The following is a 27,218-nucleotide window of genomic DNA, read 5'->3' as shown; positions in this document are numbered from 1 at the left end:
CTTAGTACTCGTGGGTGTATGCCATCCGGACCCGGAGATTTATCTATTTTAATCTTATTTAGCCGGTTTCGCACCTCTTCTTGGGTTAGATTGGTGATCCTTAATATAGGGTTTTCATTGTTTCTTGGGATTTCACCTAGCATTTCATTTTCCACCGTGAATACCGTGGAGAAGGTGTTTAATATGTTAGCTTTTTCCTCGTCATCTACAACCATTCGTTCCTCACTATTTTTTAAGGGGCCTACATTTTCAGTTTTTATTCTTTTACTATTGATATAGTTGAAGAACAGTTTGGGATTAGTTTTACTCTCCTTAGCAATGTGCTTCTCTGTTTCCTTTTTGGCAGCTTTAATTAGTTTTTTAGATAAAGTATTTTTCTCCCTATAGTTTTTTAGAGCTTCAATGGTGCCATCCTGCTTTAGTAGTGCAAATGCTTTCTTTTTACTGTTAATTGCCTGTCTTATTTCTTTGTTTAGCCACATTGGGTTTTTCCTATTTCTAGTCCTTTTATTCCCACAAGGTATAAACCGCTTACAGTGCCTATTTAGGATGTTCTTAAACATTTTCCATTTATTATCTGTATTCTTATTTCTGAGGATATTGTCCCAGTCTACCAGATTAAGGGCATCTCTAAGCTGGTCAAACTTTGCTTCCTAAAGTTCAATGTTTTTGTGACTCCCTGACAAGTCCCCCTAGTGAAAGACAGGTGAAACTGTACAATATTGTGGTCGCTATTTCCTAGATGCCCGACCACCTGCAGATTTGTTATTCTGTCAGGTCTATTAGATAGTATTAGGTCTAAAAATGCTGCTCCTCTGGTTGGATTCTGCACCAATTGTGAAAGATAATTTTTCTTGGTTATTAGCAGAAACCTGTTGCCTTTATGGGTTTCACAGGTTTATGTTTCCCAGTTAATATCCGAGTAGTTAAAGTCCCCCATAACCAGGACCTCATTATGGGTTGCAGCTTCATCTATCTGCTTTAGAAGTAGACTTTCCATGATTTCTGTTATATTTGGGGGTTTGTAACAGACCCCAATGAGAATTTTGTTACCATTTTTCCCTCCATGAATTTCGACCCATATGGACTCGACATCCTCATTCCCTTCGCTAATATCCTCCCTTAAAGTGGACTTTAGACAAGACTTTACATAGAGACAAACCCCTCCGCCTCTCCGATTTTTACGATCCTTTCTAAACAGACTGTAACCCTGTAAGTTAACTGCCCAGTCATAGCTTTCATCTAACCATGTCTCGGTTATTCCCACTATGTCAAAGTTACCTGTAGATATTTCTGCTTCTAGTTCTTCCATCTTGTTTGTCAGGCTTCTGGCGTTTGCGAGCATGCAGTTTAGAGGATTTTGTTTTGTTCCAATCTCCTCGCTGTGGATTGTTTTAGAAATGTTCTTACCTCCCTTCGGAGTATGTTTTCCTGGGTCTTCTTTGTTCGAGTCTAATGTTTTTCTTCCCGTCCCCTCTTCTTCTAGTTTAACGCCCTCCTGATGAGTGTAGCGAGTCTTCTGGCGAATGTGTGTTTCCCAGGTTTGTTGAGGTGTAGTCCGTCTCTGGCGAGGAGTCCATCGTACAAGTAATTCACACCGTGGTCCAGGAATCCAAATCCTTGTTGTCTGCACCATCGTCTTAGCCAGTTGTTCGCATCAAGGATCCTGTTCCATCTCCTGGTGCCATGCCCGTCTACTGGAAGGATAGAAGAAAAAACTACCTGTGCATCCAGTTCCTTTACTTTCTTCCCCAACTCTTCAAAGTCCTTGCAGATTGTCGGTAGGTCCTTCCTTGCCGTGTCATTGGTGCCAACATGTATCAGAAGAAATGGGTGGACGTCCTTGGAGCTGAAGAGCTTTGGTATCCTATGGGTCACATCTTTGATCATCGCACCTGGAAGGCAGCATACTTCTCTTGCGGTTATGTCCGGTCTGCAGATGGCTGCTTCTGTGCCTCTCAGTAGTGAGTCTCCCACCACCACCACTCTTCGTTGCTTCTTGGCTGTACTTTTTGCTGTCACTTGTTGCTGTGTGCCCTTTTCTTTATTGCTTGCTGGTACTGCTTCATCCTTAGGTGTGCCATCTTCATCCTCTGCAAAGATTTGATATCGGTTCTTCAGTTGTGTGGTTGGTGATTTCTCCATGGTCTTCTTGCTTCTTTTGGTCACATGCTTCCACTCATCTGCTTTTGGAGGTTCTCTGACACTTTTTTCACCTTCTGTGACCAGTAGAGATGCTTCTATTCTGTCTAGGAAGTCTTCATTCTCTTTGATGAGTTTCAAAGAGGTAAGAATGTTCAATTCATGGGCAACAGCTCTAGTGGACATTCCTGCAGTCAGCAAGCTAACCAGCATCTTGATATGCCTCACCTGTGAGGTGGAAGGATTACCTTTCTCCGGGACAAATGCCCACTAACACAGATTTAGACAAATTTGTGAACAATATTTGAGAGAAAAGGGTCTTTTGTGTACCTAGAAAAAGTCTTAGATCTTTGAGTTCAGCTCATGAAAAATGGGAGCAGACACAAAAGTGTTGCATTTATATTTTTGTTCACACACACACACACACACGCACGTTATTCTATGTTTTATTACACAACAACTTTTCAGAAACCGTGACTATGCTAAGAAACATTGTCGGTAATGGAAAAAAGTGTATTGGGAATTATCTACAGTGACAGTAAGAAGACAATTAATATTTCTTTCTAGGAAAAATTATTTCCCTTTGTATAAAACTTCTATGCATAAAGAATATGCATAGAATGCATATTGTATGCATTGAAACATGTGAACAATTGAAACTTAAATGTCCTACATAATAAGATGATGTAAAACTGTAATGCTTACAGATGTGGTGGAGGTGGCTACTGCATACAGTATTCTTGAACTGAAATCTAGAGGGTACGGCTGAAGAAGGTATATAATTCTGCAAAATAGGAGAAACAGAGAACAATAATACTATAAGCATCAGTAATCAACAATGCAACATGCATCCATGGATTGATATTAACATGATGTTGCCACAGGAGTCAAAAATTACATGCAATCATATTTTTGGACAAGTGGAAAAATCAGCCAAACCAGCATTTCGCTATCAGATAGCTAGCAAGCATGACTAGTTTAAAGAGATGCTACAATCAGAAATTAACTTAAGGTGTAAATTAGGTTTGTGTGTTAAATTGTTTTTTTAAATATTTTTGCCAATGTCTTCTCTTTCCATACCACAATATGTATTAAAAATCTTTTAATTTTTACAATGGCTACTGGGGCTATTTTAGACTCTAACTTCTTGTTTCAGCAAATCCATAGGTACATTAGCCACAATGAACAGACTCTGATTATATCTTTTCCTTTGTATTATTAATTATTCTATAATTATCTAATGACTCTCTGTAAAAGTCACTGTGAAGGGTGGGGGGATCATCCTTCCAGTTAACTACATACCTGCTGAGACCCTCATCTCCCCGAATGTCACCTAATAAATCTTTGTCGTTCTGTAAAACAAAAGCAAATAAAGAGAAACATTTTTTTTTCTTTTTATGTTTGCCAATTAAATAAAGGAAAGACTACACTCACAGATGCTTGTGGTAGTGTATTCGGGCATAGCCATTTATCGAGAAGCACATCACGAATTTTATTAACACTCAAGTTGTTGACTTCAGCTATTTGCTTAGCCATGGTGTGGATATCTAGAAAACAAAATAAAATAAAAAAACTGAAGGTTTGAAAGAGCTTCAGTAGGCATGTTATACAATCAGAGGTCTTATTTGTAACCTAATCAAACATTAAGACAGTTATTCTGCAACATAACATTGTTCCATTTAGTGCAGATTATTGAAAAAAAAAAAGTTAAACTTATAAAGAAATCACAGTAAGTATATTAAATGAGAAATAAGAAGAAGCACAAAAATAAATTTTGGATTTGCACAAACCTGGATAATCTCTGCCCGTTGGGTTGCGTATTCTTTCCTCCACACTACTGTGCTCAAACAGTGAAACAATCAGGGTTGCTGGTTTACCAATATGTTTTAAGAAATCTGGAGTGTTTATTTTGTGCGATATTAGTACATTTTCTGTGGCCGATCGTTGGTACTGCACGCTTAGCTTCTTTATTAGTGTCTCCGCTCTTACATGAGATTCTTCCTTTAATGATAATAAGGCAACAATATGTAAGAGTGCACTGTAATGGTTATGTACCTTAAATATACAATACTAGATGGTGGCCCGATTCTAACGCATCGGGTATTCTAGAATATGCATGTCCACGTAGTATATTGCCCAGCCACGTAGTATATTGCCCAGCCACGTAGTATATTGCCCAGCACAGAGCCACGTAGTGTATTGCCCAGTCACGTAGTATATTGCCCAGCCACGTAGTATATTGCCCAGCCACGTAGTATATTGCCCAGCCACGTAGTATATTGCCCAGTGACGTAGTATATTGCCCAGCCACGTAGTATATTACCCAGCCACGTATTGCCCAGCCACATACTCACCTATAGCCCGTTGAAGTCCTGCTATACTTACTCTTCCGCCGCCTTTCCCACTCCTCTCCACGCTCCCGGGACAGCTCCATTGCAAGCGGCAGCTTGCGGTCCCGTCCCAGGGCTGGTGTGAGCAGGACCTATGATGACGTCGCGGTCACATGACCGACCGTGACGTCACGGCAGGTCCTTGTCTCACACCAGCCCTGGGACGGGAGCGGAACCTGCCGCTTGCAATGGAGCGGTCCCGGGAGCGTGGAGAGGAGCGAGAAAGGCGGCGGAGGGTGAGTATAGCAGGTTTTTTGTTTTTTTTTAAATTATTTTTAACATGACCTATTTTTACTATTGATGCCGCAGCATCAATAGTAAAAGGTTGGGGACACAGGGTTAATAGCGGCGGTAACGGAATGTGTTACCGCCGGCATTAACCCTGTGTTAGCGGTGACCGGTGGGGAGTATGGAGCGTGCGGGGAGCGGAGCGCCGGGGACACAGTGCGGGGAGCGGAGCACCGGGGACACAGTGCGGGGAGCGGAGCGCCGGGGACACAGACTACGGGGAGCGGAGCGCCGGGGACAGTGACTGCGGGGAGCGGGCGCCGGCCACTGACTGCGGGAAGTATGGAGCGGCCATTTTCTTCCGGACTGTGCCTGTCGCTGATTGGTCGTGGCTGTTTTGCGGCGACCAATCAGCGACTTGGATTCCCATGATAGACAGAGGCCAGGACCAATGAATATCCGTGACAGAAGGACAGACAGACAGACGGAAGTACCCCTTAGACAATTATGTATATAGAAGGTGAACAAGAGTTGGCACTTATCTAAGTAGTTTAGTTTTGTAAAGAACAGTTTGGGAAGGATACATCTAAATGAGCTGCAATTGTGATAAGTATTCAAATTAGTATTAGAAATTTTACAATCACATTATATAGCATTGTGTACTTACAATTGCTCTTTTTGGCTTTCTACTAGCTACGGTAATTTTTCTCCTTTCTCTGCTCTAAGTAGAAACAAGAAGTCTCTTTTCCCTGCCCAAATCTTTCCCCTCTTGAACTCGTGACCCAGCTGATCTGCTCCTCAACCCTGCATGGGACTTTTGCAGTGACCCATGAGACATGCAGCTGAGGAGCTTGACCTCCTGTTTCTACTGAGAGCTTAGAAAGATTCAGCTTTTCAGTTTTTAATCACATAATGTCATAGACCTAATGGAAAATTGTAAGTACACAGTGCTATATAATGTGATTGCAATATATTATAAGGATAAAGACTTCGATAGGAGTGCTTCTTTAATTCCACAGCGCTTTACAGACATTATTGGCACTGTTCCCATTGGGGATCATATTCTAGATTCCCTTTCAGTATGCCTTTAGAGTGTGGGAGGAAACCGGACAGAGGAAACCCACGCGTAACTGAGTGTGGACCCAATGTGCCATGGAATGGGCTTACCCTGGAGGGGGGTAACTAAGAGACTGCCTGGGTGTTCACTGCAGCCTCTGATGGTGAGGATAGGCTTTGCCACCGGTAGCCACCAGGTACCACCCCAGGGCAGTCCCCGAGTCTCCAGCAGCTGATCAGAGGGTCAAAGACATGGGAACGAGGTACAGGTGGACAGAGGCAAAGACGTGGTCAGACAATCCATGATTTATTTACGTAGCCGACGTGAGGATAAACAGGCAGACAAGGCAGGTGAGAAAACAGGAGAGACAATACAAAAGTGCACCTTACAGAAATCTAGACAGAGACTGAACTAGAACCTTAGATCAGGCGAGGAGTGGTTGGAGGATCTGCGTGATATAGCACCTGCTGGTTGGTGATTGGCTGGGGAATCCAAACCCTGTAGAACACAGCAGGGTTAAATTCTAGCAGGCTCTGGCTGTGCCCTACTATAGCTGTGAGGAAACAGCATGCAGATGTAGCAGTGCTGACGAAAGAGGAAAAAGAGAAGCAGCGTGGTAACCTCGATAAGTAAGGCAGTGCTGAGGAATCATGCCAGTTACCGCCATGACACCATGTAAATAAGGGGAAAACATACAAATTCATTGAATATGTTGTCCTTGGTAGGAATTGACCCCAGCACTGCAAGACCACAGTGCTGACCACAGTGCTAACCACTGAGCCAATGTGCTGCCCAACTTATCTGCCTGGCACCCATTTCTTCCAGCTCAGAGCAGTCATGGACCACTTATTCCAGTGATTCTCCAGCGGTAGAGCAGCTGCTACTCTTTCGCTCTGCTCTGTTGACAGGGTGTTAGTGAGGATGTCACACTGACTGACACTCAGCCCACTGCATAACTGAGGGGAGTCAGCTATCAACCAGCATGATGTTGGTAGTCACGCCCCGTCGAAAGACACTGGAAGTGGAAGGAGCTGCTATGCTGACGTGAGGTCAAATGAAGCAGTAACAAAGTTAGCAACTATCTGCTGGTCAGTTTGTAGCCCCATGAGAAAGTGAACATGATACATTTGTTTCGTCCAAACGAAAGGCAGCATTAATCTGGCACTGGCTACTTTATTGCAGTTGTGCATGTCTGACTCCGAAACGGTGCAGCGATTCTAAGTAAATGTATTGGACATTTCAAATGACTAGTCCGAGGTAGGTACCCCACCAGGCTCACCATCACTGACAAGGGTGTGTTTATATGGTGAGACTTATCAATCTAGAGAACCCATTGGGGACCTGCCTGAAACTAGTCATCACAGTAGCACAGTCCCCAGACATCAAAGTTATAGAGTACTCAGCTTGTATCCGATTTCATAATGTCCATGGTTCAGGCAGCATGAATCTACTGTCAAGTTCCCTTTAAATGCTTTATAAACCAATTCTTTTTTTTAAATTGTTTGCTGAAGTTATGTTTTTTTAATGATAAGACATACTCTGCAATAATATTGCTTTACTATTTACATCATTCAGGTCTTACCTTAGGGGATGTGTTATTTTTCCACTTTTCAGCCAAATGGAGACAGAATTTTAGTGCATGAACTTTATCGGGTCCTAGAATAAATCCAAGATTAGTAATTTACCCAAAATAAAAAACCAACAAACAAAAGAACAAAAACGATATTGATACAATGAATACCATAAAAGCAAAAGCTCTACTTGCCGGTTGGTAGTTCTTGTGCAATCCTATGCCCAATAGCTGCGGCCCACTCTGGGTTGCTGATAGACTTAAGGTATGACTGGATTGTCTCCACAGTCTTAGCAGTTTCTTTGTTGATAAGAGAAGAGCATTCATTATTCTTCAGTTTTAAAGCTTTGGGTCTTAAACTTTTCTCAAAAACATGCTTCACAGCGGTCATGTACAGAGTGTCCAGTGAAACCTAAAATTTAATATGAAAATGTTTTCAGATTTACAATTTAACCCCTTCCTGTCAGGTCTATTTTCCATTTTTTCTTTCCTTTCTTCTAAGAGCCATAACAGTTTTATTTTTCCATCCACATAACCATATGAGGGCTTGTTTTTTGCAGGACGAGATGTACCGTACTTTGAATGACACCATTACGGTAATTTTATTATGCAATATACTGGAAAGTGAGGACAAAATTCAAAGCTTTTTGAAATTGCAAAAATTGTGCAATTATACAATTGTTTATTTACCATGTGTATTATACAGTAAAACCGGCCTGGCAATAGGATTCTCCAGGTCAGTACGATTACGCGGATACCAATCATGTATAATTTTTTATATATATATATATATATATATATATATATATATATATATATATATATATATTTGAGTGGAGAAATTTTTTTTAGAAATTGTTCCTTTTGTCACCATTTCCTGACACAGGAAACGCTTTCAATTTTCAGGATACAGGGCTGTGTTAGGACTTAGCGCCCTAAGCCATACCTCCCAACCGTCCTGATTTTGACAGTCAGCCCCGCGATCCCGCGCGGGACATTAGTTGTCCCGCACTGGTTGGGAGGTGTGTAATATCACCCGGTCAGCTCCCTGAGTCCCTGCACCCGCAGAGCAGCACACCACATATTGGCTGCTCTGTGCGCACAGGACCTGTGATGAGGTTACAGGATGGGAGGAGTCAGGGGTCACATGATCGGGAGGACCTCCGTGTACAGGACTCTGCTGGTTGTCATGGCGCTGGAGGAGGGTAAGCGTAAGTGTGAGGTCAGGAGGTGTTTACAGTGTGGATGTAGCCGAGCCGTGTGTGTACGAGGTGTATGGATCGGAGCAGCGTGTGAAAGGTGTATGGAGTGGAGTCGTGTGTGTAAGAGGTGTACGGAGCACAGCCGCGTGTGTACCAGGTGTACGGAGCGGAGCAGCGTGTGATAGGTGTATGGAGCAGAGTCGTGGGTGTAAGATGTGTACGGAGCGGAGTCATGTGTGTAAGAGGTGTGCGGATCGGAGCAGAGTGTGAAAGGTGTATGGAGCAGAGTGTGAAAGGTGTATGGAGCAAAGTAGTGTGTGTACGAGGTGTACGGAGCGGAGCCACGTGTGTACGAGGTGTACGGAGCAGAGCCGTGTGTGTACGAGGTATACGGAGCAGAGCAGCGTGTGCAATGTGTATAGAGCGGAGCCGTGTGTGTACGAGGTGTTTCGAACGGAGCCGTATGTGTACAAGGTGTACGGAGCGGAGCCGTGTATGTACGAGGTGAACGGAGCAGTGCCGTGTGTGTACGAGGTATACGGAGTAGTGCCGTGTGTGTATGAGGTGTATGAGGAGGAGCCGTGTGTGTACGAGGTGTATGGGGAGGAGCCGTGTGTGTACGAGGTGTACGGAGTGGTGCCGTGTGTGTATGATGTGTACCGAGCGGAGGCGTGTGTGTACGAGGTGTACGGAGCGGAGGCGTGTGTGTACAAGGTGTACGGAGTGGAGGCGTGTGTGTACGAGGTGTATGAGGAAGAGCCGTGTGTGTACGAGGTGTATGAGGAAGAGCCGTGTGTGTACGAGGTGTATGAGGAAGAGCCGTGTGTGTACGAGGTGTATGGGGAGGAGCCGTGTGTGTACAAGGTGTTCCGAGCGGAGCCGTGTGTACGAGGTGTTTCGAACGGAGCCGTATGTGTACAAGGTGTACGGAGCAGAGCCGTGTATGTACGAGGTGAACGGAGCAGTGCCGTGTGTGTACGAGGTATACGGAGTAGTGCCGTGTGTGTATGAGGTGTATGGGGAGGAGCCATGTGTGTATGAGGTGTACCGAGCTGAGCCGTGTGTGTACGAGGTGTACGGAGCGGAGCCGCATGTGCAAGGTGTATAGAGCGGAGTCGTGTGTGTACGAGGTGTATGGAGCGGAGTCGCATGTGTACGAGGTGTACGGAGCGGACGCTGGCTGTGTCGGATCGGAGCAGATATTGCTCCTCGCTCTGTAACTGACTGGCACAGGAGACACGGAGAGGTCTTTATCAGTGGCAAATCACAGCTGCAGCAACGTGAGCAGTCAGCGGCGCAGCTGGATGACACCATTCAGCGCCATGGGAGTGGAAGCTGCCGGCTGCTGCGAGGGTGCGCGGTGAAAGGTGTGTGTAGTGATGGAGAAGGCAATTATGGGGGTGGGGGTAACCATGTGTGGCCATTATACAGTACCCAGCATTGTGTGGGGCAAGTATACTGTACGCAGCATCATGTGGGGCCATTATACAGTATGGAGCATTATTTGTGGCCATTATACAGTATGGGGCACTGTGTGGCCATTATACAGTATGGGGCACTGTGTGGCCATTATACAGTATGGAGCATTATGTGGAGCCATTCATTATACAGTAAGGAACATCATGTGTGGCCATTATACATTATGGAGCATCATGTGTGGCCATTATACAGTACGCAGCATCATGTGTGGCCATTATACAGTACGAAGCATCATGTGGGGCTATTATACAGTATGGAGCATCACGTGGGGCCAGAACACTGTACGCAGCATCATTTGGGGCCATTATACAGTATGGAGCATCACGTGGGGACAGTACACTGTATGCAGCATCATTTGGGGCCATTATACAGTATGGAGCATCATGTGTGGCCGTTATACAGTATGGAGCATCACGTGGGGCCAGTACACTGTAAGCAGCATCATTTGGGGCTATTATACAGTATGGAGCATCATGTGTGGCCATTATACAGTACGCAGCATCATGTGTGGCCATTATACAGTACGAAGCATCATGTGGGGCTATTCTACAGTATGGAGCATAATGTGGCCATTATAGAGTATGGAGCATCATGTGTGGCCATTATACAGTATGGAGCATCACGTGGGGCCAGAACACTGTACGCAGCATCATTTGGGGCCATTATACAGTATGGAGCATCACGTGGGGACAGTACACTGTATGCAGCATCATTTGGGGCCATTATACAGTATGGAGCATCATGTGTGGCCGTTATACAGTATGGAGCATCACGTGGGGCCAGTACACTGTAAGCAGCATCATTTGGGGCTATTATACAGTATGGAGCATCATGTGGGGCCATTATACAGTATGGAGCATCATGTGGGGCCATTATACAGTATGGAGCACTGTGTGGCCATATTTTTTTGTTTATAATTATTGTTTACGAAACATTGAAATCAGAAGTGCTAAATGGGTGTGGTTGGGGCATGACTAGTTGTGAAATGGGTGTGGTCAGAAGTGTGGCTTAAAATTTGCCCAGCGCCCGCCACTAACTTTGTCCCTCTTTCCCTTCCTCAAAAGTTGTGAGGTATGCCTAAGCCAACGCTTCTACTTACACCAGCTTGGTGTAGATACGATGTTGCAATGACCAAAAAAAACGTAATTCTGTGGATTTTATTTTTTTTTCTCTCGTTATGCCATTTAACAATTGAATTAATTTATTTTATTTTTTGGTAGAACGGACTTTTACGAATACCAAATATGTGTTTTCTTTCATATGTGGGTGATTTTAACTTTTATTTTCTTCATATTTTTAAAAACTTTTTATCCACTTTTCACTGTATTTCTTAGTCCCCTTAGGGGACTTGAACCTGCGATCATCCAAACGCTTGTGCTATACAAAGCTGTGCATTCAGCACTGCTATGTATAGTCAAAATCACAATCTCCTATGAAAGCCAGCTACAGGAGTATAGTAATGACTTACAAGGGAGCCAGCAGAACGCTGGCTATCATAGCAACCCATCAGTGTCCCGCCATCACGTCACAGGCATACTGATATGTGTGTGGAATGACATGCCCCCCTTGAATTTTTTCCCATTTTCCAGTACAATACGTGGTAAAATTTAACAGTGTTATTCAAAGTAGAACTTGTCCAGCAAAAACCACGCCCTCGTATGTCAATGTCGACAAAAAAATAAAGTCTTTACTCGGGGAAATTGGCTGCGCTGGGAAGGGGTTAACTGTACTTTGTTCGTGGGACAACGCCTTTAACCTCTTACAGCTAAGCCGGTTTTCACTTTCCTGACAAAGCACAATTTTTAAAATCTACCATATTTCACTCTATGTGGTAATAACTCTGGCACTGGAATGCTTGGTCCATCTCAATGATCATGAGACTTTTTTCTGTGGCACATTGTACTTCATGATAGTGGTAATTGTAGATCGTTAAAACTTGCACCAATTTAGGAAAATATTGAAAACTTTAGGAAATCTTTGAAAAATTTGCAATTCTCAAACTTTAAATTTTTTTGCTCTTTTATTTTGTTGAGATGTTAAGAAGGTTAGGGTATGTTCACACGTTCAGGATTTCCATCCTTTTTTTTTCAGGACAGTTTTTTTTAAAAAACTGCAGCTCTTGGCAGAAAACGCAGGTCCTTTTTTTGTCCTTTTTTGATGCGTTTTTTTATCCTTTTTTTATGCAGTTTTCTATGCAGAGACTGTGTGTTTCCTAGGAAGCTTTTTAGGGCTAAAATGGCTGAAAATACCCTAACCCTACCCCTAACCCTACCCCTACCCCTACCCTAACCTTAGTGAAAAAAAAAAAAAAAAAAATTCTTAATTTTTTTATTGTCCCTACCAATGGGGGTGACAAAGTGGGGGGGGTGTCATTTACTATTTTTTTATTTTGATCACTGAGATAGGTTATATCTCAGTGATCAAAATGCACTTTGGAGCGAATCTGCCGGCCGGCAGATTCGGCGGGCGCACTGCGCATGCGCCCGCCATTTTGCAAGATGGCGGCGCCCAGGGAGAAGACGGCCGGACGGACACCGGGTAAGTATAAGGGGGGGAGATTAGGGCACGGGGGGGCATCGGAGCACTGGGGGGGGGGGCATCGGAGCACGGGGGGGGGGGTGCATCGGAGCACGGGGGGCGGGATCGGAGCACGGGGGGGCAGCCACACTCCGCCCACGCACTTCCGCCCGCTCCCCCGCACTTCCTGCTGCAGCGGTTCTGCACATCAAATCGCAGTAAAACCCGCAGATATATTTTTGATCTGCGGGTTTTACTGCGATTTTGACCTCACAATGGAGGTCTATGGGTGCAGAACCGCTGCGGTTCAGGAAAAAGAAGTGACATGCTCCTTCTTTTTTGCCGCAGCTATTCTGCGCGGCTTTTTAAACGAAATTACGGACCATGTGCACAGCAGTGACTGTTTTCCATAGGGTTACGTTGTTATGTACCCTGCATGGAAAACTGCTGCGGACCCGCAGCGGCAATACCGCTGTGGTTCCGCAGTAAAAAACGCACTGTGTGAACATGGCCTTAAAATTCAGCAGCAATTTTCAATTTATCAACAAAATTTAGATTATTTTTTTTAACATGGTAATTTAGTGTTGAAGTGACTTTGAGCGGCATATATGTCAGTAATAGTGATAAGTGAGTATACTCGTTGCTCGGGTTTTCCAGAGCATGCTCGGGTGGTCTCCGAGTATTTGTGACTGCTCGGAGATTTAGTTTTCCTTGCAGCAGCTGCATGATTTGCGGCTACTAGACAGCTTGAATACATGTAGGCATTCCCTAGCAACCAGACAACCCCCACATGTACTCAGGCTGGCTAGCAGCTATAAATCATGCAGCTGTATCAAGAATAACTAAATCTCCGAGCAGTCACAAATACTCGGAGACCACCCGAGCGTGCTCGGCAAAACCTGAGCAACAAGTATACTTGCTCATCACTAGTCAGTAAACCTCCAAAATGATATAATTTTAAAAATTGCACCCCACAAAGTAATCAAAACTGAATTCAAGAGATTGGTTCAGGCGAGTCACAGGAATGAATAATACATTTATTCATTCCACTTTAAATTCTTTTAATTAAAATGTTGCTTTAGACTCAAATTTTTCTTTAGTGACAAAAATGAGAAAAAAAAATCCATAAAAATGTGTTGAGCAATTTCTACTGAACGCAACGCTAATATACAATTGTGCTCAAAAGTTTACAGACCCCGGCAGAATTATTGCATTCTTGGTCTTTTTTTTCATAGAATATGAATGATAACATCAAACTTTTTCTCCACTCATGGTTAGCGATTGGGTAAAGCCATTTATTGCCAAGCTACTGAGTTTTCTCTTTTTAAATCAAAATGACAACCCAAAACATCCAAATGACCCTGATCAAAAGTTCACATACCCCCTTTCTTAATATCGTGTTTTGCCCCCTCTAACATCAATAACAGCTTGAAGTTTTTTTGTGGTAGTTGTGGATAGGGTTCTTTATTTTCTCAGATGGTAAAGCTGCCCACTTTTCTTGGCAAAAAGCCTCCACCAGTTCCTGTAAATTCCTTTGCTGTCTAGCATGCACTGCATGCTTGAGATCTCCCCTGAGTGGCTCAATAATATTGGGGTCAGGAGACTGAGATGGCCACTCCAGAACCTTCACTTTATTCTGCTGTAGTCAATGACAGTCGACTTGGCCTTGTGTTTTAGATCGTTGTCATGTTGGAACATCCAAGTACGTCCCATGCCCAGCTTCTGGGCTGATGAGTGTAAATTTCCCTTCAGTATTTGCTGATAACGTGCTGCATTCATCTTTCCTTCAACTTTGTGCAAGTTTCCTGTTCATTTGTAGCTCACACATCCCCAAAACATCACTATCCACCTCTGTGCTTTACAGTAGTAATGGTGTTCCTTTCATCATAGGCCTTGTTGAGCTTTCTCAAATGTAACAATTATGTCCGTGGCCAAGAACTTCAATTTTGGTCTCATCACTCCAAAACTACCTTGTTCCAGAAGTTTTGAGGCTTGTCTCTGTGCTGTTTTGCATATTCTAGGGGAGATACTTTGTGGCATTTGCGCACTAATGGATTTCTTCTGGCGACTTGACCATGCAGCCCATTTTTCTTGAAGTGCCTCCTTATTGTGCATCTTGAAACAGCTACACCCCTAGCTTTCAGAGACTCCAGTATTTCAGCTGATGTTATTTGTGGGTTTTTATTTGCATCCGAACAATTTTCCTGGCAGTTTGGACATTTCTGTTGGTTTACCTGACTGTGGTTTTGTTTTTACAGAGCCCCTGATTTTCCATTTTTTAACCACAGTTTGAATGCTGCTGATTGACAATATCAATTCCTTGGATATCTTTTTGTATCCCTTTCCTGTTTCATACAGTTCAACTACATTTTCCTGTAGATCTGTTGACAATTCTTTTGCTTTCCCCATGACTCATAATCCAGAAACGTCAGCGGCTGGATGAAAGATGCAAGTCTGTCAGGATCCCAGAAACTCACTCCGCTTTTATGTACACACACTGATTACAAGCAAACAGGTCACAGGTAAGGATGCTACCTTTAGTAGTCATTCAAATCCATTTGTGTCAACTTCTGTGCATGTTATCAGACCAAAATTACCAGGGTATGTGAACTTTTGATCAGGGTAATTTGGATGTTTTGGGTTGTCATTATGATTTAACCCCTTTACCCCTAAGGGTGGTTTGCACGTTAATGACCGGGCCAATTTTTACAATTTTGACCACTGTCCCTTTATAAGGTTATAACTCTGGAACGCTTCAACGGATCCCAGTGATTCTGACAATGTTTTCTCGTGACATATTGTACTTCATGATAGTGGTAAAATTTCTTTGATATTACCTGCGTTTATTTGTGGGAAAAAAAAACGATATTTGGCGAAAATTTTGAAAATTTCGCAACTTTGAATTTTTATGCAATTAAATCACAGAGATATGTCACACAAAATACTTAATAAGTAACATTTCCCACATGTCTACTTTACATCAGCACAATTTTGGAACCAAAATTTTTTTTTAGGGAGTTATAAGGATTAAAAGTTGACCAGCAATTTCACATTTTTACAACACCATTTTTTTTAGGGACCACATCTCATTGGAAGTCATTTTGAGGGGTCTATCTATATATATAATTGTCTAAGGGTTTTTCCGTCTGTCTGTCCGTCCTGGAAATCCAGCGTCTCTGATTGGTCAAGGCCGCCAGGCCTCGACCAATCAGCAACGGGCACAGCGTAGAAATCCCACGTTTCTGATTCAGCGACGGGCACAGTATCGACGTAGATGTCATAATGGTTGCCATGGCGACGATGATGTCATAAAGGTTGCCTCGACCAATCAGCGACGGGCACAGTCTGCCGCGAATTCTGGAATCATCATTGTCCATATACTACGGGGACATACATATTCTAGAATACCCGATGCGTTCGAATCGGGCCGCAATCTAGTATGATAGAAAATACCCAAGTGTGACACCATTCTAAAAATTGCACCCCTCAAGGTGCTCAAAACCACATTCAAGAAGTTTATTAACCCTTCAGGTGTTTCACAGGAATTTTTGGAATGTTTAAATAAAAATGAACATTTAACTTTTTTTCACAAAAAATTTACTTCAGCTCCAATTTGTTTTATTTTACCAAGGGTAACAGGAGAAAATGGACCCCAAAAGTTGTACAATTTGTCCTGAGTACACCGATACCCCATATGTGGGGGTAAACCACTGTTTGGGCGCATAACAGAGCTTGGAAGCGAAAGAGCGCCATTTGACTTTCAATGCAAAATTGAATTAAGATGGGACGCCATGTCACGTTTGGAGAGCCACTGATGTGCCTAAACATTGAAACCCCCCACAAGTGACACCATTTTGGAAAGTAGACCCCCTAAGAAACTTATCTAGATGTGTTGTGAGAACTGTGAACCCCCAAATATTTCACTACAGTTTATAATGTAGAGCCGTAAAAGGAGCACCGTTTGAAATGCAGACTTAGATGGAATGGACTGCAGGTGTCATGTTGCATTTGCAGAGCCCCTAATGTACCTAAACAGTAGAAACCCCCCACAAGTGACCCCATATTGGAAACTAGACCCCCCAAGGAACTTATCTAGATGTGTAGTGAGAACTTTGAACTCCCAAGTGTTTCACTACAGTTTATAACGCAGAGCCGTGAAAATAAAAAATCTTTTTTTTCCCCACAAAAATTAATTTTTAGCCCCCAGTTTTGTTTTGTATTTTCCCAAGGGTAACAGGAGAAATTGGACCCCAAAAGTTGTTGTCCAATGTGTCCTGAGTACGCTGGTACCCCATATGTTGGGGTAAACCCCTGTTTGGGCACAAGGGAGAGCTCGGAAGGGAAGGAGCACTGTTTTACTTTTTCAGAGTTAGCTGGAATTGATATCGGACGCCATGTCACGTTTGGAGAGCCCCTGATGTGCCTAAACAGTGGAAACCCTCCAATTATAACTGAAACCCTAATCCAAACACACCCCTAACCCTAATCCCAACCGTAAATGTAATCCAAACCCTAACTTTAGCCCCAACCCTAACTTTAGCCCCAACCCTAACTTTAGCTCCAACCCTAACTTTAGCCCCAACCGTAGCCCTAGCCCTAACCCTAATGGGAAAATGGAAATAAATACATTTTTTTAAATTTTTTAATTTTTCCCTAACTAAGGGGGTGATGAAGGGGGGTTTGATTTACTTTTATAGCGGGTTTTTCAGCGGATTTTTATGATTGGCAGCCGTCACACACTTAAAGACGCTTTTTATTGCAAAAAATATTTTTTGCGTTACCACATTTTGAGAGCTATACCGTATTTTTCGGACTATAAGACGCACTGAACCATAAGACGCACCCCAAATTTGGGGTGAAAATTGCAGAAAAAAGATTTTTTTATAAGATGGGGGTCCGTCTTATTGTCCGAATTTACAGTATCTTACCTGAGGGCTGGCGGTGGCAGAGCAGGGTCACAGGAGGCAAGGTGTCGGCAGAGGTGGGGTGATGCTGGGATGAGGAGGTGCTGGGATGAGGAGGTGCTGGGATCAGGAGGTGCTGGGATCAGGAGGTGCTGGGATCAGGAGGTGCAGTGAGAGGTATGGCGTGAGAGGGGTCCCAGGCTTACCGTGCAGGCAATGCAGGCTTACCGTGGCGGCAGAGGTGCAGCGGCAGAGGAGGCGCAGTAAGCGGGGTCCCTTTCCCCGGTATGGTGATGCAGCAGCCCGGTAAGCAGCAGTCGGGTGAATCCTGTTGTTATCGGTGGGCGCGGCCATCTTCCTGAGGCCGCGCGTGTGCAGATTAAGCGCTCTGCTTCCCGGGGCTTCAGGAAAATGGCCGCGGGAGGCCGCGCGTGCGCAGATGGAGATCGCGGCGGCCATTTTCCTGAAGCCCCGGGAAGCAGAGCGCTCCATCTGCGCACGCGCGGCCTCAGGAAAATGGCCGCCACCACCGATAACAACAGGATTCACCCGGCTCTGCTGCATACCGGGCTGCTGCATCACCTCACCAGAGAAAGGGACCCCGCTTACTGCGCCTCCTCTGCCGCCGCCACAGTAAGCCTGCATTGCGACTATTAGACGCACCCCCCATTTTTCCCACTTTTTTGGGGGGGAAAAAGTGCGTCTTGTAGTCCGAAAAATACGGTAATTTTTCCATATTTTGGTCCAGAGTCATGTGAGATCTTGTTTTTTGCGGGACGAGTTGACGTTTTTATTGGTAACATTTTCGGGCACGTGACAATTTTTGATCGCTTTTTATTCCGATTTTTGTGAGGCAGAATGACCAAAAACCAGCTATTCATGAATTTCTTTTGGGGGAGGCGTTTATACCGTTCCGCGTTTGGTAAAATGGATAAAGAAGTTTTATTCTTTGGGTCAGTACGATTACAGCGATACCTCATTTATATAATTTTTTTATGTTTTGGCGCTGTTATACGATAAAAACTATTTTATAGAAAAAAATAATTATTTTTGCATCGCTTTATTCTGAGGACTATAACTTTTTTATTTTTTCGCTGATGATGCTGTATGGCGGCTCGTTTTTTGCGGGACAAGATGACGTTTTCAGTGGTACCATGATTATTTATATCCGTCTTTTTGATCGCGTGTTATTCCCCTTTTTGTTTGGCGGTATGATAATAAAGCGTTGTTTTTTTTTTTTTTTTACCGTGTTCACTGAAGGGGTTAACTAGCGGGACAGTTTTATAGGTGGGGTCGTTACGGACGTGGCGATACTAAATATGTGTACTTTTATTGTTTGTTTTAATTTAGATAAAGAAATGTATTTATAGGAACAATATATATATATTTTTTTGCACTATAACAATGCCCCAGGGGGGGCATCATGTTATAGTGTAAGATCGCTGATCTGACACTTTGCTGTGCACTGTGTCAGATTAGCGATCTGACATGCACAGCTCCAGGCTTCACAGTGCCTGCTCTGAGCAGGCGCTGTGAAGCCACCTACCTCTCTGCAGGACCCGGATGCCGCGGCCATTTTGGATCCGGGGCCTGCAGCGAGGAAGGAGGTAAGAGACCCTCGGGGGGCTCAGGGAAGCACGATGCTTCCCTGCACTGCCAGCACACCGCGATCATGTTTGATCGCGGTGTGCCGGGGGTTAATGTGCCGGCAGCGGTCCGTGACTGCTCCTGGCACATAGCGCCGGATGTCAGCTGCGATAGGCGGGGGGAGCGCGGCCGATCGCTATGACGTACTATCCCGTCGGTGGTCATACGGGCCCACCCCACCTTGACGGGATAGTACGTCATATGTCAGAAAGGGGTTAAAAAGAGAAAACACAATAGTTTGACAATAAATGGCTTCACACAACCACTAACCATGAGTGGAGAAAAAAAAAAGTTTTGGTGTTATCATTCATAAACCCAGACACACACTAAAAACACTAATTTGCTAAAATGTATTTGCATTGCCATACTCTCAGAGGTACATTTTTCTTATTTTTCTGTTGATAGAGCTGTGCAGGGGCTTGTTTAACGCAGGATGAGATGAAGTTTTTATTTGTGACATTTTGGGCTACATAATATTTTTTTTTTAAGAAATAGAGTAAAATCGGTTTAAATTCAACAATAAAAAATTTATTGAAAAGGTACAAAAACAAATTAAGCATATAACATCAAAATTACCATAATACTGACAAAGTAGATAGTTTCCCAACATTATTATTCGTGGGTGGGAAGACCAGTGAAAAGCAGCAAAATACATAAAGTAAGAAAGAATGATTAATAGGGATAATACTATTTCACACTTCAGTCTTTTTGTTTCCGTCACAATCCATCGCTTTGTGAAAAAAACGGATCCAGCAAATGTTGGTGTTAGATCCGGTTTTTTCTCATAGACTTGTATTAGCGACGGATTGTGACGGATGGCCTTCCGTTTCATCCATCATATGACGGATCCGTCATAAATTCTGTGTCCGTCGGGCGGAGACAACGCAGATAGAAACCATTTTTGTGTTCATAGCAAAATCGCGCGACGCTGTGATTCAAAAGACGGAATCAAGCGACGGACTCCGTTTTTTTAAACTGAGCATGCCTGGAAGGATTTCTGATACCTTTCCATTCAGTGAAATCTCAATTTCTCTCTCCAGAATTTTATTCCTAAAAATTCAGGCAGCACCTGCTTCGACGGATCCGTCAAAAAAACGGATCGAGTGCATCAGTTTTTTACAATCAGCACAGGATCCGTCGTTTCAACACATTCAAGGATTGTGACTGATTGTAAAAAACGGAAGTGTGAAAGAGGCCTAAGAACAGTGGGGATGGCAGCACTTTCTTAAAGTGCTGTACACCTTTCTATTTATGATTGATAACTTTTGTGTCGCAAAACCAGTTGTTTTTATAACACTACTATATACAAACGGAATAATATGCACTAAATGGTTCTATATTTATGGAGACATGCATAAATGTGGCATTAACCTTATAAGCACTGGCACTTTATGTATTTTCCTGCCATTAACTGGTTTTCCCACCGATGAATAATAATGTTGGGATAGTGTGCTTTACACTTGGGGCCAACTACCTACTTTATCAGTATTATGGTAAATTTGATGTTTTATGCTTAGCTTGTTTTTGTACATTTTTTCAATAAATTTTGTTATCATTCATTTTGGACAATTTTGCTCCATCTTTTTTGTGTATTCAATATAAATGGGAGTGTCCTGTACTACTTTGGCTCTTTCTACTCCTAGGCATAGGGCTTCGATTTTTGGGAGGCAGAATGAACAATAAGCTGAAGTTCCTAAGTTGATTTTATTTATTTTATTTTTTCGCCATTCACCGTGCGGTAAAAGTGAGAAGAAAATGAGTTTCTTTGGGTCAATACAACACCAAAGTGATACAAAATTTATATAGCTTTTCTTATGTTTTGCTACTTTTATACACTAAAAACTTTTTTTTTTTTTACAAATTGTTTTTGCATTGCCATATTCTGAGAGTGTAACTTTTAAAAAAGTGGACAGTTTTTGCTCTTATTTTGTTGCTGCTGCTCCAGAGTATTATTATTTTACTAGATGGTGGCCCAATTCTAACGCATCGGGTATTCTAGAATATGCATGTCCACGTAGTATATTGCACAGCCCACGTAGTATATTGCCCAGTCACGTAGTATATTGCACAGCCCACGCAGTATATTGCACAGCGATGTAGTATATTGCCCAGTTACGTAGTATATTGGCCAGCCACGTAGTATATTGCACAGCCCACGCAGTATATTGCACAGCCCACGCAGTATATTGCCCAGTCACGTAGTATATTGCCCAACCACGTAGTATATTGCACAGCCCATGTACTATATTGCACAGCGACGTAGTATATTGCCCAGCCACGTAGTATATTGCCCAGCCACGTAGTATATTGCCCAGCCACATAGTATATTGCCCAGCCACGTAGTATATTGCCCAGCCCACGTAGTATATTGCCCAGGCACGTAGTATATTGCCTAGCCACGTAGTATATTGCCCAGCCACATAGTATATTGCCCAGCCACATAGTATATTGCCCAGCCACATATTATATTGCCCAGCCACATAGTATATTGCCCAGGCACGTAGTATATTGCCTAGCCACGTAGTATATTGCCCAGCCACATAGTATATTGCCCAGCCACATAGTATATTGCCCAGCCACATAGTATATTGCCCAGCCACATAGTATATTGCCCAGCCACATAGTATATTGCCCAGGCACGTAGTATATTGCCTAGCCACGTAGTATATTGCCCAGCCACATAGTATATTGCCCAGCCACATAGTATATTGCCCAGCCACATAGTATATTGCCCAGCCACATAGTATATTGCCCAGCCACATAGTATATTGCCCAGCCACATAGTATATTGCCCAGTCACATAGTATATTGCCCAGCCACGTAGTATATTGCCCAGCCACGTAGTATATTGCCCAGTCACGTAGTATATTGCCCAGCCACGTATTATATTGCCCAGCCACATAGTATATTGCACAGCGACGGAGTATACAGCACAGAGCCACGTAGTATAGAGACTTAAAATAAACATATACTCACCTTCCGAAGGCCCGTTGAAGTCCTGCTATACTCACCATCCGCCGCCTTTCCAGCTCCTCGCGACGCTCCGGTGACCGTTCCATTGCAAGCGGCAGCTTCCGGTCCCAGGGCTGGTATGAGCAGGACCTGTGATGACGTCGCGGTCACATGACCGTGACATCATGGCAGGTCCTTGTCGCATACCAGCCCTGGGACCGGAAGCTGCCGCTTGCATGGAGCGGTCACCAGAGCGTCGCGAGGAGCGGGAAAGGCGGCGGATGGTGAGTATAGCAGGTTTTTGGTTTTTTTTTATTATTATTATTTTTAACATGACATATTGTTACTATTGATGCTGGATAGGCAGCATCAATAGTAAATAATTGGGGACACACAGGGTTAATAGCAGCGGTAACGGAGTACGTTACACCGCGGGCCGTTACCGCTGCCATTAACCCTGTGTGAGCGGTGAGTGGAGGGGATTATGGAGCGGGCGCCGGGCAGTGAGTGCAGGGGAGAAGGGGAGGGACTAATCGGACTGTGCTCGTCGCTGATTGGTCGCGGAATCCATGACAGGCAGCTGCCGAGACTAATCAGCGATGCGGGATTTCCGCTACGGAAGTTGAGGACAGACAGACGGAAGAACCCCTTAGACAATTATATATATAAATTTTTTAAAATCCACAGTACAGTTCCAAAGATATGGGCCTTTCTTTTTATTTAATGTACCGTTTAATGGTCTATACCAAGGGGGTGAGGCTCTCAGGGTAATAAAGCAGAGTAATTTATAATCCAGCCTCTAAATATTGTTGTGAGATATGCCCCCTTTAAACGGATCATAAAAATTATCAATAAATAATAAAGGCTTATATCTCTGGAATTGTATAGTGAATTTAAACTAACTATGATAATAATAAAAACTGAATACTGGGGAGCAGCAGGATCATAACAGCAAAAGCTGGGCCTTTTTCACCTGGTTAGATGTCCTCTTTAAAGGGAACCTGTCACCCCCAAAATCGAAGGTGAGCTAAGCCCACCAGCATCAGGGGCTTATCTACAGCATTCTGGAATGCTGTAGATAAGCCCCCAATGTATCCTAAAAGATGAGAAAAAGAGGTTAGATTATACTCACCCAGGGGCGGTCCCGGTCCGGTCCGATGGATGTTGTGGTTCGGTCCGGCGCCTCCATTCTTCATCAGATGATGTCCTCTTCTTGTCTTCACGCTGCGGCTCCGGTGCAGGCGTACTTTGTCTGCCCTGTTGAGGGCAGAGCAAAGTACTGGAGTGCTCAGGCGATGGGCCTCTCTGACCTTTCCCGGCGCCTGCGCACTGCAGTACTTTGCTCTGCCCTCAACAGGGCCGGAGCCGCAGCGTGAAGACAAGAAGAGGACATCATCTGATGAAGAATGGAGGCTCCGGACCGAACCACGACATCCATCGGACCGGACCAGGACCGCCCTATTGGACAACAACTTTTGGGGTCCAATTTCTCCTGTTACCCTTGAGAAAATACAAAACTGGGGCTAAAAAATAAATTTTGTGGAAAAAAAAAAAAAGATTTTTTATTTTCACGGCTCTGCGTTATAAACTGTAATGAAACACTTGGGGGTTCAAAGCTCTCACAACACATCTAGATAAGTTCCTTGGGGGGTCTAGTTTCTAATATGGGGTCACTTGTGACGCCTGCAGACTAATCCATCTAAGTCTGCATTCCAAATGACCCTCCTTCCCTTCTGAGCTCTGCCATGCGCTCAAATGGTGGTTCCCCCCCACATATGGGGTATCAGCGTACTCAGGACAAATTGGACAACAACTTTTGGGGTCCAATTTCTTCTGTTACCCTTGGAAAAATACAAAACTGGGGGCTAAAAAATTATTTTTGTGGAAATTTTTTATTTTTATTTTCACGGCTGCGTTATAAACTGTAGTGAAACACTTGGGGGTTCAAAGCTCTTACAACACATCTAGATGAGTTTCTTAGGGGGTCTACTTTCCAAAATGGTGTCACTTGTGGGGGGGTTTCAATGTTTAGGCACATCAGGGGCTCTCTAAATGCAACATGGCATCCCATCTCAATTCCAGTCAATTTTGCATTGAAAAGTCAAATGGCGCTCCTTCCTTTCCGAGCCCTGCCATGCGCCCAAACAGTGGTTTACCCCCACATATGGGGTATCGGCGTACTCCGGACAAATTGTACAACAACTTTTGGGGTCCATTTTCTCCTGTTACCCTTGGTAAAATAAAACAAATTGGAGCTGAAGTAAATTTTGTGTGAAAAAAAGTAAAATGTTAATTTTTATTTAAACATTCCACAAATTCCTGTGAAACACCTGAAGGGTTAATAAACTTCTTGAATGTGGTTTTGAGCACCTTGAGGGGTGCAGTTTTTAGAATGGTGTCACACTTGGGTATTTTCTATCATATAGACCCCTCAAAATGACTTCAAATGAGATGTGGTCCCTAAAAAAAAATGGTGTTGTAAAAATGAGAAATTGCTGGTCAACTTTTAACCCTTATAACTCCCTAACAAAAAAAAATTTTGGTTCCAAAGTTGTGCTGATGTAAAGTAGACATGTGGGAAATGTTACTTATTAAGTATTTTGTGTAACATATCTCTGTGATTTAATTGCATAAAAATTCAAAGTTGGAAAATTGCCAAATTTTCTAAATTTTCGCCAAATTTCCGTTTTTTTCCCACAAATAAACACAGGTAATATCAAAGAAATGTTACCACTATCATGAAGTACAATATGTCACGAGGAAACAGTGTCAGAATCACCGGGATCCGTTGAAGCGTTCCAGAGTTATAACCTCATAAAGGGACAGTGGTCAGAATTGTAAAAATTGGCCCGGTCATTAACGTGCAAACCACCCTTGGGGGTAAAGGGGTTAACATGCAAACCACCCTTGGGGTAAAGGGGTTAACATGCTGTTAGGGTTGGCGGAACGCACCAAATATATTGTTTATTAAAAGGAATTGGTGCGTTCGCAACCCGGGATCCACCGTGCAGGAAAGTACCTGCTGCTAAATAATGGCGGCTCTATATGGCGGTATATACCAACTCTGTTAGCTTCACAGAGTAACCGCGAGAGATGAGCTCTGTGCCCTGTTAGACTTTCACAGAGGCACAGGCCAACTACCCAGATGTGAGCAGTGAGTGGTTATGCATGCATACTCAATCTCCTCGCTGGAGGAGCCAGCATTCTAGGGGCTTATTTCAGCCAGGTCCCTGAACACACTTATACACAATCTCCTCGCCGGAGGTGCCAGCATTCTAGGGGCTTATTTCAGCCGGGTCCCTGAACACATACAAACACATGACCACATAGGCGCAAAGCATATAGCAAAAGACGATACTAGCGCATGGCCATGCGGTCATGCGCAGTTTATATAGTTGCAGCACAGGAAGCTTCTACTGAAGTTTTTGCCCTTTCAGGACCTTCCAGAAGGACCAATGGAAAGTGCTGCAGTACCTGAGCATGTTTTGCCCTTTCAGGACCTTCCAGAAGGACCAATGGAATGTACTGCAGCACCTGAGCATGTGACCGAACATGTGGCCCTCGACCTCCAATGGGAGACCCTGCCCTGGGCATGCTCAGTGTGAGTAAACAAGGACTTAGTCCCAGAGAGGCTCGCTCGCCGCAGATCAGCGCAGGGTACCATAGGAAAGCCAGAAAAGGCAGTAGTGACCCTATGCACCGAATCAGCCCCAGCGAGACGCTGGGAGCGACGTCTCCGCTGAGCAGAGCCCACTGCGGCCGATACCGAATGGGAGACCGCAGCAGACACGGATCGAGATTCCCCCTGTGCAGCAGAGGAAACTCGACTCCTAACACATGCAAACCACCCTTGGGGTAAAGGGGTTAAAACACCATATTGCAAAAAAAAATAATTAAAAAATAATAGGTACTAGTAAAACTTCACCGACCTCACCTTCATAAGCTTGGAAATTAGCAATAATGTTGGAAATGACTCCTCACTTAGCTCAGCAGCTGGAAAAAAGGTATACAAAAAATATCAATGAGGAGTTACAAGATACAAAATTAATCCAATGAAGTGAATGTTGGATAGAAAATGCAACACTTACATATGATGCCCCAAAAACTTGACGATGTTGTAAAAAAAAGTAAATGAAAAGGCAGCCTTCTATGTGCAGCACTGGACATTGAAATACCGTGGGCCAAAATATACTGATGTTCTAAATCAGCTGGAGAAGCAATTCTATTGTATGATTTAAGAAGATTAACCAAACTTAACGCCTGCAAGCAAAGTAAGAAAACAAAAATGTGTATCACAATGAATAAAAATACACAAATCAAAAAACACTCAGAAGAGTTTAAACCTAGTAGCAGTTAAGATATATGAATGTGTTAGGATGTGACCCTGCACTGAGAATTCCATCTATTTCAGTTTTTTATAGTCCCACTATGTAGATCAATAGAGGAGGGAGAGGAGGGGTATGCAGAATCTCATTGAGTATTTTAGTGAAAAGCACAGTAAAGTGTACAGGGTCTTGCTCAGCCTAGTCAGATATTGTTGAACACAAATCGCCATCCCAAATATGTTCCTATTCTAATAAAATAATAAAAAAAAATACGGTGCACACAGACATTTTTGATAATTTTTTTTATCTTTTCAGTGAACACATGTAGATTTACCTGCGTTCAATAGAAGGCAGCACATTGGACGCAGCGAACATACGCTGCATCCAAAGTGCTGCTAGCTCCGGATCGTGCGCACCTGGCCTAAGAGTTATCATTTTACTCAAGGGAAACATAGGTGTTCGAGTAGTGGACAACCCCTTTAACAGGAAACTATATAATTTAAACTGTCACTTTTATTTATTTTCCCTTAACTGATCCTGACTAAAGCCTTTATGGGAATTTCTTCCAAATATAACAGCAGCCTCTAGTGTGGCACTCCGGTTTTTAGCTTTGGTGCCATAAACGGACAAAACCAAAAAGCTACTTCACTAAGAAAAAACATTTCTGAATCTCAGGAATCGATACTGTACTTTGGAAAATGAAGATTGTGACTCAAGGCTGTCACATTAATTTCTAGACTATCCTAAACTATTGACAGGAATAAAGACCTTAAAATGCAATGAAAGGTACGTTAGTTATTTATTT

The 27,218-nt window shown here is 43.4% G+C and overlaps 1 protein-coding gene across 1 annotated transcript in view; it reads right to left on the bottom strand.

Annotated features, from left to right (window-relative positions):
- Positions 1-27,218, bottom strand: part of KNTC1 (kinetochore associated 1) — a 356,896-nt gene that overhangs the window by 71,377 nt on the left and 258,301 nt on the right. Inside the window, exons 46-53 of the mRNA XM_069755662.1 lie at positions 26,177-26,348; positions 26,023-26,081; positions 7,583-7,799; positions 7,400-7,473; positions 3,933-4,143; positions 3,577-3,689; positions 3,445-3,494; positions 2,848-2,926 (exon numbers count right to left, since the gene is read on the bottom strand). Of these exons, the coding sequence (XP_069611763.1) occupies positions 2,848-2,926; positions 3,445-3,494; positions 3,577-3,689; positions 3,933-4,143; positions 7,400-7,473; positions 7,583-7,799; positions 26,023-26,081; positions 26,177-26,348 (975 nt within the window). The remainder of the gene's footprint in view (positions 1-2,847; positions 2,927-3,444; positions 3,495-3,576; positions 3,690-3,932; positions 4,144-7,399; positions 7,474-7,582; positions 7,800-26,022; positions 26,082-26,176; positions 26,349-27,218) is intronic.

This window comes from Ranitomeya imitator, chromosome 1, assembly GCF_032444005.1.
Source record: "Ranitomeya imitator isolate aRanImi1 chromosome 1, aRanImi1.pri, whole genome shotgun sequence".
In the NCBI taxonomy this organism is placed as follows: Eukaryota; Metazoa; Chordata; class Amphibia; order Anura; family Dendrobatidae; genus Ranitomeya; species Ranitomeya imitator.
The sequence above is the reverse complement of the archived record's forward strand: the minus strand, read 5'-3'. Positions and strand labels throughout refer to the sequence as shown.